Raw genomic sequence first — 17250 nt, forward strand, 5'->3', positions numbered from 1 at the left:
AGTGGCTTGCACATTCCCATCATCAATGGGTGAGAATTTCCATTTCTCCACACCCTCAACAATGGTTGTTGTTTTTCAGCCATGATTAAGGTTTTCTGTTTGATTTTGGAGGCTGAGTCTATGTGGGTTCAGGTTGGCCTGAAACTGGAGATCCTCCTGCCTTGGCCTCCTAAGTACTAGAAATACAGATTTATGCCATGGCTTGGTGGTTGTATTTTTATTAAAGCCATTGTATTGGGTATAAAGTGGCACATAATCTTTTGACAAAAAGAAATGAAAATGTTGTCACTACTTAGATATTAAACAACGTAAGACACAAGTTCACTTTGGCTTTTTTCAAAAAATTTTAATGTGTGTTAGTGCTTTGCATGCATGTATGTTTGTGCACCACATGCATTCTGGTGCCTATCAAAGCCAGGATGGGGATTGGCTCTCCTAGGACTGGTATTATAGATGGTTGTAAGTCACCACGTGGGTGCTGGGAATTGAACCCAGGTCCTTGGAAGAGCAGCCAGAGCTCTTAACCACTGAGCCTTCTCTCCAGCCCCTACATCTTTTATTGAAGTCATAATGCTCACTTGTGAAAATATGTAAGAATATACTTTCTCCAGACTTCTAAAAATACCATAATGAAGCTGGGGTTATAGTTCAGTGGTACAGCATTTGTCTTGTGTGTATGAAGCTCCAGGTTCCATCCCCAATACTATCTATTGGGGGGGGGTTGGAATCATAGAAATAACACAAAATATATAAAATTAAGACCTACTAGAGCCATTCCCCAAAGTGAGTATCATTCAGCTTTTTATTTGAGTAGCAGGGCACTGCCTTTGCAGCACATTCTTAGCTCCCAGCACAAAAATGAAAAGTGTAAATCTCTAATATCCTATCCCAGAATAAATAGGTAAGACATAGCTCTTACCTGAATGAAATTAGACATTACCCTCATGTTTCATATTGCATTTTTTTTTTTGGCTTTGATCTCAGGGAATACAGTAGCATATCCTTTGGAAGCAGTTGGATGTTGGAATAGGTGACATAAGACTTAAAACCCACTGCTCCACTATAACACACACACACACACACACACACGGTCTAATAGGGCCAAAGGACATATGTTCTTAGCAGGAATATATTTAAACCAGGAAAGACATGAAGTCTACAATTGTAAAAGAGGGAAACTTGCCAACATTAGGATCCCTTGACAAGTGGGAGGTTTTTTTACGCCTGTAAGTGAATCAGCAAGGTGAAGGATGGGTGAGGTCACCCCTTTCTTTTGTAAAGGTAAAAAAACTGGTTGAGAAACAAGAGAAAGAACTGCCTTGCTTCAGAACTGCTTTTCCAGGAAAAGGCTGGTTGTTTAATTAGACTTACTCATATTACGTATGTATGTGCACCACATGCATGCTTACTGTTCAAGGAAGTCAGAGAAGGGTATTGGATCCCCTAGAACTGGGATTACGGGAGGTTGAGAACCACCATATGGATGCTGGTTAGTGAACCCGGTCCTCTGCAACAAATCTTTTTGTTTGGCTGTGTTTTGGTTTTGGTTTTTTGAGACAGTTTCTCTTTGTAGCCTTGGCTGAGATCCACCACCTGCCTCTGCCTCCAGAGCACTGAGATTAAAGGCCTGCACCACCACCCCTGGCTGCCACGAGCATTCTTAACCGCTGAGCCATCTCTCCAGCTCCTCCATGAAGTTTTAGGAAAAAGTCCACGAAGAGAAGAACAGCAGACAGATTCTCTTGAAACTCTTTCCCACATATCCTTCAGGAAGTCTTCCTCTACAGTTTCAGATTGAAAACAATCACCTCATCCACTTTGTTGACTGCCACAGTTCTCATGGTCAGACCATCACTTAGAAGTCTTATTTTTCTAACAGTAATCAGTCTCATTTTATTCTCCACTGATATGCCAGGTACAATGCCAGCTTGGGTGTGTGTGTTAAATTTTGGACTTTCAAGAATGAATATTTTGATTTTTAAAAGGGGGGAGAGAGAAAATGCATTCTTGGGCGTGCATATCTCCATATATAATTCAGCTGTGTAACAAATACTCAGATTAACCCCAATTGGGTAATAAACAAACCTTTTCTTTAACCTGTTCTCCTTCTAGAATGCTCTTCTCCAAATCTGTCATCACTGACCTCTGCTTGCCACTCAGAACTCACCGTGTCGTCTCAAAGGGCTTCCCTGGCCATGCTGACAGAACCTCTCAGCCACACTGCATAAGGGGCTGGAGATGTAGAGCACTTCCCTAGAATGTTCTCCAGTACCACAAAAACAAAATAAGCATGCAACAGGAAAACAGGTTTGGAGTGGCAAAATTCTATCATGTATTAAAGACCGGGAAGAAACATTGAATCTGCAGTAATGTTCATCTTTAGTGGCCAGAGCAGTGAAAGAGACTTAGAAATCTAAAAGGTTCTTGGGGGAGGAGTATGTTTTAGTGAGGTGTAGGTCAATGGAGAACAAGTGTTGTCCCTCACCATGAGAAGCCACTGAATTTGGAAAGATCGTTTTATGATCATAAAATAAGTAAATATGTAGAGCATAAGGAGAGGGCACAGTAGGTATTAATCATCATTGGGGCAATTTGACAGGAAATAAGTGATAGTATAACAGGATTGAGGGATCCTTTTGTGAGACCTTTTCATCAAGACTGAACAAGGTGTAGGAAAATCTCGCTGAAATACGAAATGAAATGCCATTTTATGTGTGGCTGGGGATGGGGACTTTTATTTTCTAAAAGATCACGATCCAGATGTTAGTAACCACTGCCAAAGATGAGTTGAGGCCCACAGAAGGGTTAAGTTTTAGAGAGGAAATGGGAAACCCTCCTACCATCCTAAGGAAACGCTATGAAAAGATGGAAAAGTTTGCAATTGCGTCATCATCTCATTAAAATAGGTTGCAAAGGCAGGGCTGGAAACTGGGGAAGCGTGTGCAAACACGCCGCTGGGAAGGGGAACTTGAGGAAGCCGGCAGCACCAGCCAAGGAGCCCGCGCTCCTCAGCAGAGGCTGAGGCTCTAGAGTCGCTCCAGGGCCTGCTTCCGCTCAATGTGGTGGCCCTGTGGTGGTCCCAAAGGAGCGGTTCTCAACATCCAGCTCAGCAGACTCGTATCACAAGACAGTCACCACGGCCAGGGGGGTTCGTCGGCGAGTCGGCTCGGGGAGAAGATGCTCAATATTCTGAAAGTCGGGACAAGCTGAACTTGGAAGCATCCGGAGTTGCGCCGCTGCTCTTGGGATGCTGCTCCAAGCCCCTGACCACCTGTCGTCGCCTCTGACTCATCCCGCCCCATTTCGCCATCTCCGTTCCCAGCGCAGAGCCCACCCACTGCAGGGTTCACGAGGAGGCTTTGGGTGGGCGGTCCTAGGCGAGCGACCGACGCCTCCCGGAGCATCCACCACTCCGGAGCGACCGGAGGCTCGCCGCCGCCCTCCCCTAGCGGCGGGTCGGGCCGTGCCAGGGGACGCAGGGTCCCGGCCGGCTCCGCCCCCGCCTGAGATCCCGCGGGAACAGTGGGAGCCGTGCTACCCGGCGCTCGGTGCACGCCGGAGCACGAGTCATAACGGCAACCGACAGCGGTTTGACCTTGAAGGCCTGGCGCCGCCCCCTCTCCCCGGCAATCCGGGCAGCCACGCACGCCGTCCCGCCGCGGAGCCCGGCTGCAGCCGGGAGCCGATCCCTGTCCTCCCGGCGCTTCTCTCCACAGCCAATGGAAGGACGAAGTAGCCCGGGCCAATGGCCGCCGCCAAAGTAGCCAGAGCGGTTGAGCCTATCAAAGTTCAGCTGTACGTTTCTCCCGCCCCCGAGACGCCAGGGGCGGGCCGATTGCCCAAGTCCGCCAATCGGTGGCCAATAAACAAGAAGCTTCCAAGATCAAAGGGGAAGGGGTGGGACTTACGTGAGGAATGACAAGCTGTCTGGCGAATACCGCAGATAGAACTTCGCTCCGTAAAATGGGGGTGGGGACACGTTAAGGCCTGCACCAATGGCTGTCTGGGGGGCGTGCCCGCGGGGCCAAGCGGGAGCCGGAGGCCCCGGGCTCTCTGGGCCGCGCCTGAGGCGGACGCAACGGGGCCGGGGGGCGGCGGCAGTAGTGGCGGCGGCTGTGGCGCGGCTGGGCGCCGCGGCTGGCCCGAGTGGATGGAGTTGGAGGGGCGAAGTGCAGGCGGTGTGGCGGGAGGACCAGCTGCTGGGCCCGGGCGGAGCCCCGGGGAGTCGGCGCTGCTGGACGGGTGGCTGCAGCGGGGCGTGGGCCGGGGGGCCGGCGGCGGGGAGGCGGGGGCCTGTCAGCCCCCAGTACGGCAGGATCCAGAATCCGGCCCGGAATACGAGGCGCTGCCGGCTGGAGCCACTGTCACCACGCACATGGTGGCGGGCGCCGTGGCAGGGATCCTGGAGCATTGCGTGATGTACCCGGTCGACTGCGTCAAGGTGAGACCTGGACCGGGCTGCGAACCCGACCTGGGGCTGACCCGACCCTGAGCCTTGTTTAGAGCCAGAATCCCGACTGAGACCCGGAGCCGATGGGTTCCTTCCTGGCTTCTACCTCTACGCACGATTTGAACCGATACTCCGTGCAAGCAAAGTCCTGGCTCGGAGTTGAGCTCAGTCAGGAACCAGGACTTGTTTCTAACGGTCAGTGAGATCTGAATCGAGACTCGGAGCAAAAATCTTGTCAGCCAAAGACCTGATACCGCCTGGGACTAAGCAGGAATGGGGTGGGATGGGGGATCACGAAGCACAGGTAAGTCTACAACTCGATTAAGGTAAAGCCAGCCGGCATGAAGTCAGATCGTGAACTCGATCTGATGGCTTGGCTTGAGATGTGCTTCGGGTCGGTGCTTTTACAAGCTCCTTGCTGCGTCTTCCCTTAAAAGTGACTGGGCAGGAACCGGAATCTGGGATCTCTCAGCTAGATGAAAGTACGTATTCAATCCTAACCCATGAGTGGTTGAAAATAATTTGTGCAGTCAAAAGTGAGAGCTCCAGGCTGGAATGGATATGGGAAAGGGCATGTTAAGGAAAAGGTTTCGGTTTCTCTGTGAAGCAAGACTGACTGATAGCCAGCCCATCTATTTCCTGACCGTAAAAATTGCGCTGGGGTTAAGACTGTGTGATCGAATCAGCCCCTACACAACAGAGCTGAAACTAACAGTCTCTTTGGGCACCTGAACTTGACAAAAAGGGAAAAGTGTCATAATATTAGAAAGTAGGTGTAAACGTGGAAAAAAATAAAATGAGATTATCAGGGTATGATCAGTGTTGAACGTAAAACCAATTACATCCACAACCAAGTAGGATGGTGGTGGACATCCAGGTCCAAAGCAGCCTGAATGAAGATGGAAACGTATTTTTCCTCACGGTTGTACTTTAGTAGAGGCGCCAGCTACTAAAGGTGAAGTCTAAACTGAAGGAGAAGTAACTTCGAGGGGGTTGTTGCAATTACTGGTAAGAACGGTGTTTTCTTGACACCAATTAATATAGGCAATACCCTGTCGGCTCCTGACGTATGTTTTCTCAGATGAGGAGAACATTGACTTCAGCCCTGGAAAAATCAGTTTCTTCTACTTGCTTCTGGTTTCAGTACTATTTTACAATTTCACTAGTAAAGTGGATGAGGAAATAAGGCAAGTGCTCCTGACACTTTGTGAATGGAATTGAGTTGTGGTGAGGAAATGTGAAAGTGCTCCTGACACTTTGTGAATGATGTTGAGTTGGCCAGTGTGTCTCAGCACATTACAGGATAACTCCTAGCTAGAGCCATACCCACTGAAAAACGTGGTCCAGTGCACCTGACTGAGGTGAGCATTAGCATTTTAAATGTCTTTGTCAACAGAGAGAATTAGACCGTGAACTGGACTCGTGGCTTGTTCTTTGGGTAGGAGCTTTTGCCAGACAACTTGCTGTGTCTTCCCTTAAAAGAAATAATAAAGCCTGTGTGAGAGAAATAACTAATGAAATAATAATTATAAAATAAATATATGACAGTGATTCAGACTTCTAGGAAATAGACTTTAGGTTGGATGTCTTGAGTTAATAACGTTTTACTAACGTAAACTATATCTATATAGAAACTAACGTATCTATATCTATATATCTTAGTCTCTTCAAGACAGGGTTTTTCTGTGAAGCTTTGGAGCCTGTCCTGAATCTGTAGACCAGGTTGGCCTCTAACTCAGAGATCTTCCTGCCTCACCTCCCGAGTGCCGGGATCAAAGATGTGCACCACCACTGACCGGCAACCTCTCCCTCTTAACTGCAAGTACAGCACAGAGTCTAGGGTGCTGTGTTTCAGGACAAGTATCAGATGGAAGACACACCAGAGAAAGCCATGAAAATTATTTAATGGGATGGAAAATACATTGTGATAATATGACCAACTTAAAAATGTTACTGCTGGGATTGGGGAGGTGGCTCTGTTAGCCTGCTGCACCCACATACACATCTGGGCATGGTGGTGCACATCTGTAACCCCAGTGTTGGGAAAGTAGAGACAAGCAGATCCTTGGAGCTCACCAAGTAGCCCATGCAGCTAAATCCATGAGTTCCAGGCTGTAAGAGATCCTGTCTCAAAAGATAATAAGGTGGCTTGGTATGGTGGCCCCATCTTTAATTCCAGCACTCAGGAGGCAGAGGAGGCAGATCTGTGTGTTTGAGGCCAGCCTGGTTTATGTAGTAGGACCACCTCAATAAATAAACAAGGTGGAAAGTGGTTAAGGAAGATACCCAAGATGGGTCTCTGCCCCTCACCCCCACATACACAAACTTACACATATCCACTTAAACATGTACGAGCGCCACACAGAAAGAGAAGGAAAAACGTTACTACCACCTATCAGTTTGACAGTTGCATTGTGTTACAAGATATTGGGACACTAGTCCCTTACTCTGTATGCTGTATAGCGTAAACATTTTTGTAAATTTCTTTGTTAGACATGCTTCTAGAGCTGGCTGGTGTGACCAACTCCTTTAATCCCAGCACTCGGGAGGCAGAAGCAAAAGGATCTCTGAGTCTGAGGCAAGCCTAAGTCTACAGAGTGAGTTCCAGGACAGCCAAGGCTACACAGAGAAACCCTGTTACAGAAAAACAAACAAACAAAAGAAATACTTCTAAAATATCCTTAATAGGGGCACATCTTTGTCCTATGACAAGACTCAATCAACAGAGACCACCAAGAGTCAAATATGGCACATCAAACTGGGCCACACTGCCTGCTCTCTTAAACACAGGGAGGGGCTGGCAAACAAAATCCCTGAGTGACTTCTAAGGCCTGTAAATTGAGGGGACACAGAAGAGAGTCCCAAAGGTGTGTTGCATAACCAGGAAGTTCTGTCTAGCCTACCAAGGTTAACTATTTTGATTAACAGTTCCTCATCACCTGAATATATCTTAGGACTTGTATTTTTAAAGAATTGACAGTACAGTATTGCAGACTTACCTCTAAACCCTACACTGAAGAATTGGTTATTTGATTTGAAGGACAAATGCCTAAGAATCTTCAAAAATGCAAAGGTTTATCTTAGAAGAATCATTTCTCCTTGCTCTTAATGCTAGGAATTAGATAATGAGAAGGTAGCCTGGTATGAGTTAGTGTCCCACCGTTTTTAATGTTTTTGTGCAGACATGAATGTAACTCAAATCCCTTCTCTTAGAAAGGGCTTCCTGGTTCATTTGTACCCTAGCGGCTTTTCCAAGGGTGGTGAAGAGGAAAACCCGCCCAACCAGACCCTAAGACTATCCTGGAGACAGGTGTCAGGAGCCTAAAGAGACACCACAGTGCTTGCAAATGAATGCTGATGTTATCTCTTGGCATGCAGGCCTGTGTATCCCTAGCCACTTAATCAGGGTCAAGTTGACTTAAAATATCCTTGGGAAGGACCATGGAAAGCCAGCATAGCCTTGCTAGGCCATGGTTATTCAGCCTGCTATTTCCGTGATCATAATGATCATAATGATCATAATAGGGAGCTTTGGAAATCCAGATAAGTCACAGTTTCTTTTCTGGGCCTCAGAGGCAAGCGGCAGACTCTATCTGTAGGGACAGGCTCTGAAACCCAATTCTCAGAGTCTACTGGCTGCTTCCCCTGCGCAAAGGACCGTGGGGCTCTGCAGCGGCGAAGCGGGTACCACGTAGTACTTCGCAGAAGGAAGGAGCAGAGGGAAACCTTTCTTGAACTTCGAGTGTAAAGGGTTATCTCTGTACATCCACCAGTGAAAGGTTAGGAAATGTCATCTCTGACTTGTATTTTATTTTCTCACACCTCATAACGATAACTAATCAGTAAATGCCAGCTGTTCTTTCGTTACCAGCACTGTGTAAAGTGCTTACCACCGCTCATTATTTCACAGGTGAAGAAAGGCTTGGAGAGCAGTTAGGTAACTTGTCAAAGGTCACAGAGTCTAAGTGGCAGTCGTGATTTGAATTCAGTCTGTGACTCATCAACTTTCCTTATAGCTTCCCAAAATCAGGTTTCAAGAGCCAAGCCAGCTAAAGAATGACAGAGTTCACCTGTGAGTGTATAACCTTGAGACTAACATCTGAATGTGCAATATAAATTACTGTAGATCAGAAAAACCTCTCAGTAAACACACCTTTAGAATGAAACTGGATTCATTAGTGGCTAAGGACTGATGAGTTGCCCATGTGAGTGATGTATACCATGCTGCCATGACCTGTCAATTCTTGGATATGAACATTTAGAATCATGTTTTAATAGTCAAAACTCTTACATTTATAGTACTTTGCAAATTATGGTTTTTACATGCTTTGTTTCTTTTAATCCACATAGCATGGTGATTTTCTTTTTCTATGATTATTTTTTAGATTATTTTATTTTATGTGTATGGGTGTTTTACCTGCATATATATCTGAGCACCACATGAATGCCTGGTGTGCATGGAGATGAGAAGAAGGGCATTGGAGTCCCTGGGACTGGAGTTATGGATGGTTGTGAGCTGCCATGTTGGTGCTGGGAATTGAACCCATTCCCTCTGCAAGGACAAGTGCTAATAACTGCTGGGCCGTCTTTCTAGCCCTGCTTGAGATTCACGATTCGAGAAGTTGAGTGATGTAGCTAAGATTGAGCATGTCTGCCAGGCTTCCTGACTCAGACCTCACCAAAGCACCTAACCCCCCCCCCTTTTTTTTTTTTGAGACAGGGTTTCTCTGTGTAATCTGTAGTCCTGGCTGTCCTGGAACTCACTCTGTAGACCAGGCTGACCTCAAACTCACAGAGATCTGCCTGCCTCTGCCTCCCAAGTGCTGGGATTAAAGGTGTGTACCACAAGACTTACGTAGCTTTTCTTCAGTGTTAGGTAGTGGTGTTTGTTTTTTCATACTACAGCTTTTCATATGTTCTTAGAGATTTCATCATTCTGCAGAAAGAAGATTTATTGGCTCAAAAATATGGGCATCCATATTCATTTTTATATTCGGGCTATTTTCTGCCTGGGTCCTGGGTCCTCTACATAGGTATGCACTGTCATTGAATTAGATTTAGATGTCTTTGTAAAATGTTGGGATAGATAAAATGTTCCGCATAGTCCAGTTTCCTCTTGGGGATGAAGAGTTCTCTGAGGCCAGACTCTTTCATCACTGGTTGCCAAATGTGCCCTTGACTCCAGCAGAGTGCTGTGGTTTCTGAATCCTTCTGTGGAAGACCAGTTTCAGACAGACTCTCGGAAGTGTGTGTTGTTAAGCCACCAGGTCCAGATTAAAATCACACCCTTAAAGCAAAGCACATGGTGTATCTGGGTGCTTTTGAGAACTGGAAACCGAATGTCCATTGTGATACGGTGATATGTGATATTTCTGATTGAAAGGCCGGTAATTAACATTTAAGCATGCCGCATTTTCTTAGTAGCAGGCAGGAGAGAATAACCCCAGAGGAATGTGGATTGCTTGCGGCTAACCAGGACCTGTTCATCTAGTTAGTTCGTCCATGCTCTTGAGAAAAGGCCTTATTCTTGGATCCCAGTTGGCTAACTTGAACCAGGAGGATTCAGGCTTTCAAACCTAAACTGAATCTAGTGATTGGTATGAAGCAGGAGTTTAAACTGTCACTGGTCATCAGCTGCCCCCATTGACTCACCAGTGGCCGTATGTGTTATTTTCTGAACTGGTGTAGACGTGTGTGTGTGTGACAGAAGATTCATTCTTCCACTCAGCAAACAAACCCTATAGGCTCCTGTGGACCAGTAGCCGGGCTTTGCTTCTAAACTGCCGTGCTCCATGCTACCTTAGCTCTGAATATATTAGGATTTTTGTGTAAAGACATACTTCAAAGAAGGTCTGATGAGATGGATTTCCAATTTTCTTGTAAAGATTTATCTTACTACTTTAAAAATTGTATATAATATGTGTTTGTGTCAGGGGAGAGTATGTACACATGGATTCCAGAAGAAAGGCATTGGATTCCCTAGAACTGGAGTTACAGTTATGAACCACCCAACATGGGTAACTGGGAACTGAATTCGGGTCCTCTGAAAGGGCAGTATGCCTTTGTAACCACTCGGTCATCTCTCCAGCCCTCCTTTTTTTTTTTTTTTTTTAACATTGTGTGTGTGTGTGTGTGTGTGTGTGTGTGTGTGTGTGTGTGTGTGTTTCTGTAGCACACCTGTGGAGGTCAGAGGACCACTTGTAGGAATCAAACTCAGGTTGTCAGGGTTGGTGGCCAATGACTTTACTCACAGAGACATCTCACTGGCTCAGACTCCCAAGTTTCTGTGAACTTTGTGGCTGTTCTCCAAGTGTCTACTACCCACACTCTGATGCCAGTCAATAATCTTTGAAGGTTCTATTTCCTAGAGACTGGTTTTCTTTGCCAAGGCCATTTGGAGAATCCAGTCCACTTAGATAAGAGTCTGAGTGGTCCTTGAGTTTGAAAGGTTAGCTTGGTTTCCTCGTCTCCACAGTTTGGGGCCAGGCTTCTTTCCTAGGAGCAGCATCTGTTGGGAATGCTATTTCTGTCAAGACTTTAACATGCAGACCCAGCTGCCAAAGCCAAATGCTCTGAAAAGGTATCAAAAGGTGAGCCACCCTATTTAGTCAGTATTATGTGGTCAGGAAGTAGGGCCAGGGCTTATCTTTAGAACTAAAGCACCAAGTGTGCAGTAGACAGTACATATTTGAACTTAAAGGTTTATTTTTATATTTCATTATGTGTGTGTGCCTGGGTTAGGGGTATGTGCATGTGAGTGCAAGTAACCAGAGAGGCCAGAGAAGAGTGTTGGATCCCCTGGAGCTGGAATTACAGGCAGTTAAACCACCCAACGCAGGAACTGAACTCAGGCCCTCTGCAAGAGTAATGCATGCTCTTAACTGCTGTACCTTCTATCCAGCCCTGACCTCTAAACTTTGTTAAGGTGAAAAAGCAGCTCTGGATCTCACGCCTGGTATTTATTGCTGAGATAGTGGATCATTTTGGAGTTTGAGGATGTTGCCAAGAGGCAGTGTTCTCAAAGGATGTTCTCAAGGGTGTTCTGCTTTTTGGCTGTGGAGGACTAGATGAAGAAAGGTCCAAGGCTTGGCAAGATGAGTCATAGATTTGGGAAGAAGTAAAAGCTGGATACGAAGGATCACTCCCACAGGCTTATCCGGTGTCCAGGGCCTGTGTGATGGGGCGGATGAGAAGTTGGAATCACTGACTTTGCCTTTTTTGCTGTAATTTCAGACCCGGATGCAGAGTCTACAGCCTGACCCAGCCGCCCGCTATCGAAACGTGTTGGAGGCCCTCTGGAGAATTATAAGAACAGAGGGCCTGTGGAGGCCCATGCGGGGGCTGAATGTCACAGCAACAGGCGCGGGGCCTGCCCACGCCCTCTATTTTGCCTGCTACGAAAAGTTAAAAAAGACATTGAGTGATGTAATCCATCCAGGGGGCAATAGCCATATTGCCAATGGTATTGAGCCTTCCTGTGCTGGTCCCCACTTCCCCAACTCTCTGGGCTTTGCTGCTGTCAGTGCTTCCCAGTCTCAGCATGGTTTGGAGCTGCAGCTTTGGGCTGGGGTAGGCCAGATTATAGGGGAGGGACTTCCAAACCTGATGTGCTCGGACAGCGGGCTGCTTCAACCCCACTCCTCCTTTGGGGCGCCTCAACAAAGGTCACAGTATTCTCCCTTACCTACCAGCTTGACTTTGCTCTCATCTCCTTGGCATCAGCTTCTAATGCCTGGTAATGTGGAGACACACTCATACCCCCACCATGTGTTTCTTAGCTGGGTGGTATCCTGCGTCTCAAGGCAGGGTTGGAGGTGACCCAGCCACTCAAGGAAGACTTAATGGAGCCCCAGCTCTTCACCTCACCTTCTCAGGATCCCATGTGATCAGAGGCAGTTGGTGTTGATGAGGACATGACAGCCCTGACAAATGACTGGGGGTGGCGTCAAGGGACTGTTTGGAGAATCCAGATGCTTTAGAGGTTGGGTGGAAATAAAGGGAAAAAATAGCAACCCAGGCTTTGAAGATTGAAAGCCACGTTGAGTGTGGAGAGTGGGGTATAGTGGGTCAGAACCAAAAGAGAAGGTGTTTTCCAGGCCCCAGGAAGGAAGCAGGTTAGACCAAGGCTCTATCTACCTGGCTTCATTCTCCCTGCGGTGGTGGCCATTGCTGTGTGGCATGCCCTGCCAGAAGTGTATCTGCTTCCTGCCAGGGCATGACTGCTTTTATTCTTAGAAGATGTTTGCGATCTTTTCCTTGCCCCTTTTGGGCCTTCCTATCAGATGTAGAATGTGCAGTGATGGCCTTTTTAAGTTGGGGGTGTGTCTTCCTTTCTGGGAGCGGGAGCTCAGGAGCAGTGGGTTCTGAAACCACCTCTTGGACTGCCTCTTACCATGCCTTTCCTCACTGTGTCACAGCCACTCACTTTTACCTGGGGCCTCAGTGACATGCTCACCCTCTTGGCCTTACATGTGGCAGTTGTTTTCTCATTTGCAGGTGCGGCCGGATGTGTGGCAACATTACTTCATGATGCAGCCATGAATCCAGCGGAAGGTAAAGATTCTTTAGCCCGTTCTTCTGGGCAGCTACATCTTCATGCCTTGGTTCTATTTCTACCTTGCAAAGAAAACCAAAGCACAATTTTTGTGGGGAATCCTCGCATTTATCTTGGTATACCACTAGAGGGCGCTCCCTCCATATGTTGGGTGCTTGAGAGGACTTGTTGAAGCAGTAGAGTCTTTGGGATTTAATTTATCTTTGAGGTGTTCCTGGGAAAAGGGATGGCTCTGTTGGCTTAGTCCTGCACTTTCCTAGAAGTCCCCTTTGTAGTATATTTGATCTCTAATTTGTATAAAATTATTTTGTGTTTCTCAAGGTAGATGTTAACATTTTAAAAGTTAAAGTATTGCATTTCTTACTGGAATGTAAACAAAAGTGAAAGATTAAATTGTGTAGTTTAACCCTTTCTTTGCTACTAGTTTATTAGCTTTTTAGGTGGGGAGAAATTCTCCAAAAACATTCTCTGAGAATTGAGGTGATCACCAAATGTGAGGGGTCAATGTAGCTGGCACATTCCTCCAGTTCAGTTTCTCCACATAGGGTGGAGAGGGCTAAAGTCAGCTAGAGGTGCACAGAACTTAAACCATGGTGTCTGCCTAATGGGACGGGAAATACTTAGAAACTGAAGCCTACACTTTTTGAATAAGGATTGTAGTTTCTTCTTGGTAGCATTTGTATTTCCTCCCTTCTCAATTTTAAGAGTTCATATCCGAGGAATGGAATTGCTACTCAGTTCATTACTGTGTTCACTTCCACTGAGTCATCTGTTCTTTGGAAAGGTTAAAATAATAATAATAGACAGGCCAGGTCTTAATTTCCCAGAGACTCTCTGGGTTTACTAAACTATAGATATACTGAGTATTAATTGCCTGGCTTTAAAGAAATCCTACTGGGAACAGGCTCTTTTTTTTTTTTTTTCCTTCATACTAACCCTCTGGCTACCCTTCCCCTAAAATAAGAGAAACACAAACTCTTAACAGGAATCTTACTCATCCTTTTCTCCTTCCATTCCGTTGGCTCTGACCTGCCGTCTGGGAACCCTGGATCGGGATACTCTCTGTCACTGGCTGGCTGCTGTTCCACTCTCCTCCTCTTGCTCCTCGATGGCATGTCCAGTGGTCAAGCAGAGGATGCAGATGTACAACTCACCGTACCACCGGGTGACAGACTGTGTACGGGCAGTGTGGCAAAATGAAGGGGCCGGGGCCTTTTACCGCAGCTACACCACCCAGCTGACCATGAATGTCCCCTTCCAAGCCATTCACTTCATGACCTATGAGTTCCTGCAAGAGCACTTTAACCCCCAGAGACGGTACAACCCCAGCTCCCACGTTCTCTCCGGAGCCTGTGCAGGAGCCGTAGCTGCCGCTGCTACAACCCCACTGGACGTCTGCAAAACACTGCTCAACACCCAGGAATCCCTGGCTTTGAACTCAAACATTACAGGACACATCACAGGCATGGCTAGTGCCTTCAGGACGGTTTATCAAGTAGGCGGGGTGACTGCCTACTTCCGAGGGGTGCAGGCCAGAGTAATTTACCAGATCCCCTCCACGGCCATTGCGTGGTCTGTGTATGAATTCTTCAAATACCTAATCACAAAACGACAGGAAGAGTGGAGGGCAGCCAAGTGAGGAAGGACACTGAGTGGACCAGGGTCCGACAGCACCGCTGCATCCTGCCCCTCCAGCACATTCTCTGCTCACGGCACCATCCAGTCGCGAGTGGAGTTGGACGAGAGGGAGAGAGCTCGCTCCAGGCTCTAGTTGGCTAACACTAGTTCTTGCCAACGTCTGTTGCCACCACCGTCTGTCCTTCTGGGCCCTCAGCAAGTTCGGCAAAGCCCACCGCAGTACCTCTGGTGACCTACATCCTGGACCAGGTGACCTGCTCCAGACCGTTGCAGAGAGATACGCAGCACATTCCCCTGGTTCCTAATTAAAAAGAAAAGAGTCTTTAAATGTTGTGTTGGGTTTGTCTTGTCAAGGGGGGCGTGGCATGCAATATTGTCAGCCGTTCCCGACTTGGAGCATAAGTCAAAGGAAGGGCTGCGTATGTCTGGTTTTCGTTTCTGCTGACTTGAGATGATTTAGGAGTATAAGGCCCGGCTTCCCTTGTCTAAATAGTCAACTTAAGGCGTCTCCCAGATGCAGGAACACAGCAGGTGCACCTCATCCCACCAGTGCCTTTTCCGTTAATCAGCGGGGCACAGAGCTGCTCATCTCTTGGTCCGGTTCTAGGTTCTGCCTGAGCAGTGAAAGTTTACATGTGGCACTTACTTCCTTATGCAGTTGCGGAATTAAAATTATTCATTGAAACTGCAAGTCCCACAGATTGGAGTACAAGACTTCATTTGACTTGTAATGTTTTAATATTTGTTTTGTGATCCTGGGGATTGAGCCCAGGGCCTTGTGAGTGCCACACATGTGTTTTACCGTGGAGAGTCGTCAACAGCCTGCTTGCACATTTTACAAGATACTTGGCAGGTACGGTCTCATTTAGTTCTGACGAAGGAGTGAAGCAGGCAATGCAGTTAGTGCCTCTGATTGACTGATGGGCTCAGGGAGGCTGTGACTTACCCGAGACCTCACGAGAAGTGCGAGCCAGGACTGACCAGGATAGTTAGCCCATGAGTGAATCTGACTGCACACAGGAAATGAGTTGAGTAGCATGAGGCACTGTGACTGGGACACTCCACCTGTTGTCTGAGAGGATGCTGTCTGGAGACTCAGGCAGGGCTTTTACTGGGTTGAGTGGGTCAGTATTAGCAAGGTGCGGACCTGTCATCTTGTCATTCACCATTCAGAAGCAATGGAGTATCTCGGGCATCCCTGACTGGGGTTAGAGAAATGATGATAAATCAAAAAGTTTTAGCCTTCAAGGAGCTTATTGTCTGGAGCAATTGTATGTAAACAGACAATTAGAAGACAAAGTGACAAGAGAGTAGTTTAAATCTAGAACACTCGTAGAGGATGTATGAATCCTAGTTTAACCTAAGAGGACTGGAGTAGGAGCAGAAGAAATGGCATCCAAGTGGCACCTGGACAGATCAGCTAAGTAGGAGACAAGGGAGGGGAGCTGTTTGAGTCCAAAGCTTGAGGTAGAAGAGTATTTGGCAGGAATGAAACGGGTGAGGCTGCAGCTGGGAAGGGGAGCAAGGGCTGGGACTTAAAGCCGTGCTCAGGGGTTCAGAGTTTATCCTGAGGCGAAGCAAAGCATTATGGGCTTTAAACGAGGCGGGCATGATGAGATTCAGCATTTAAACAGATCACTTGGGCTCCTGGAGAAGGATTAGGGGGAGCATGACCGGACAGGCAGGCAGACCATGTAGAAGCTGTTAGAGACAGACAGCTGCACGGTGGTCTGCACCCGGACCGACGAGGAGGCTGGAGTCATGTCAGGGTTATAGGAGCAAGAGACTTAGTTACGGAATAAATCTCGTCGTCCTTCACCTGACAGCTCTTCAAGCTTCTGTGGAGAATTGTGTCTGAATGCACTTGAAAACAACTGTCAAGCTGACAGCAGGGGTCCCTGTGCTCTGCTTAAGTAAGCGGCCACCTCTCCTGTAGGGCGGGCAAGGAGAGATGCCAGGGGTGCTGAGTGGTGGCCAAAGGAGCTAGGGTTGCCTCTGGATACGATCGCTGCCATGCTGTTGCCGCAGAGGTCATATCAGGCGGGTTACTGGGGAAAACATGAGTGAGGAGCTGCTTCCCAGCATGCACCGAGCCCCCCCCCCCAAAACAGGAGCAGCTCTCTGGACCAGGCAGCTATATGGAAATACTGTTGATGTAATAGCTGACGTGCAGTAGGCACAGGGACAGTGAGGCTCATTTTTCAAGAAGGGGATGAGGGGTATTTTCTAAAGAAATGGTGGCCCCTAGAGACCCCCTTGGCTCTAATGCCGTTCACAAATAGAAATGACAAAAGCGACCTTCCAACTTCCAGTTGTGGTCTGGCTTCTAGAGGATGGTTCACTTGGTATTTGGTTCTGGGAGGAGGGTGGGTCTCAGCCTAACCACTGGAGACAGAATGAAGTAATAGGGCCAAGGTCTAAGATGCCAGTGACCAGGTGCCTGGGTCATCTCTGTAGAGCTCACTACACCCAAGAGACCAACGGGTATTTGTTGGCACAGAAGATTCAGAGCCTTTTGAATAAGTATGTTTGTGACATACCTTGACCCCATTCCAAGCAGTTTCATCACACTGCTATACACCAGGGAAGATGAAAAAAATAAGCCGCA

At 47.3% G+C, this 17250-nt stretch overlaps 1 protein-coding gene across 3 annotated transcripts; it reads left to right on the forward strand.

The window, feature by feature from the left end:
* The first annotated feature begins 3574 nt into the window (after window positions 1-3574).
* Window positions 3575-14970, forward strand: Slc25a28 (solute carrier family 25 member 28). Of its 3 annotated transcripts, none has more exons than XM_059257770.1 (4): window positions 3575-3795; window positions 11684-11912; window positions 12947-13003; window positions 14126-14970. In XM_059257770.1, exons 2-4 carry the CDS (start codon window positions 11690-11692, stop codon window positions 14641-14643), a joined length of 798 nt encoding a protein of 265 aa, XP_059113753.1. In that variant the 5' UTR covers window positions 3575-3795; window positions 11684-11689; the 3' UTR covers window positions 14644-14970. The 3 variants fall into 3 exon arrangements, with proteins under 3 accessions (XP_059113753.1, XP_059113744.1, XP_059113760.1); XM_059257761.1 differs by lacking the exon at window positions 3575-3795 and adding an exon at window positions 3882-4441; XM_059257777.1 differs by lacking the exon at window positions 3575-3795 and adding an exon at window positions 8412-8522.
* The last annotated feature ends 2280 nt before the right edge of the window (window positions 14971-17250 follow it).

Source organism: Peromyscus eremicus, chromosome 1, assembly GCF_949786415.1.
Source record: "Peromyscus eremicus chromosome 1, PerEre_H2_v1, whole genome shotgun sequence".
NCBI classification, from domain to species: Eukaryota; Metazoa; Chordata; class Mammalia; order Rodentia; family Cricetidae; genus Peromyscus; species Peromyscus eremicus.

Bases quoted from the DNA above. Each gene is read 5' to 3' on its own strand.
- Slc25a28 (XM_059257761.1), top strand. From the start codon at position 4,151: ATGGAGTTGGAGGGGCGAAGTGCAGGCGGTGTGGCGGGAGGACCAGCT. The intron at 11,913-12,946 runs GTATTGAGCCTT...TCTCATTTGCAG, and splicing joins CAATAGCCATATTGCCAATG to GTGCGGCCGGATGTGTGGCA. The intron at 13,004-14,125 runs GTAAAGATTCTT...TGGCATGTCCAG, and splicing joins AGCCATGAATCCAGCGGAAG to TGGTCAAGCAGAGGATGCAG.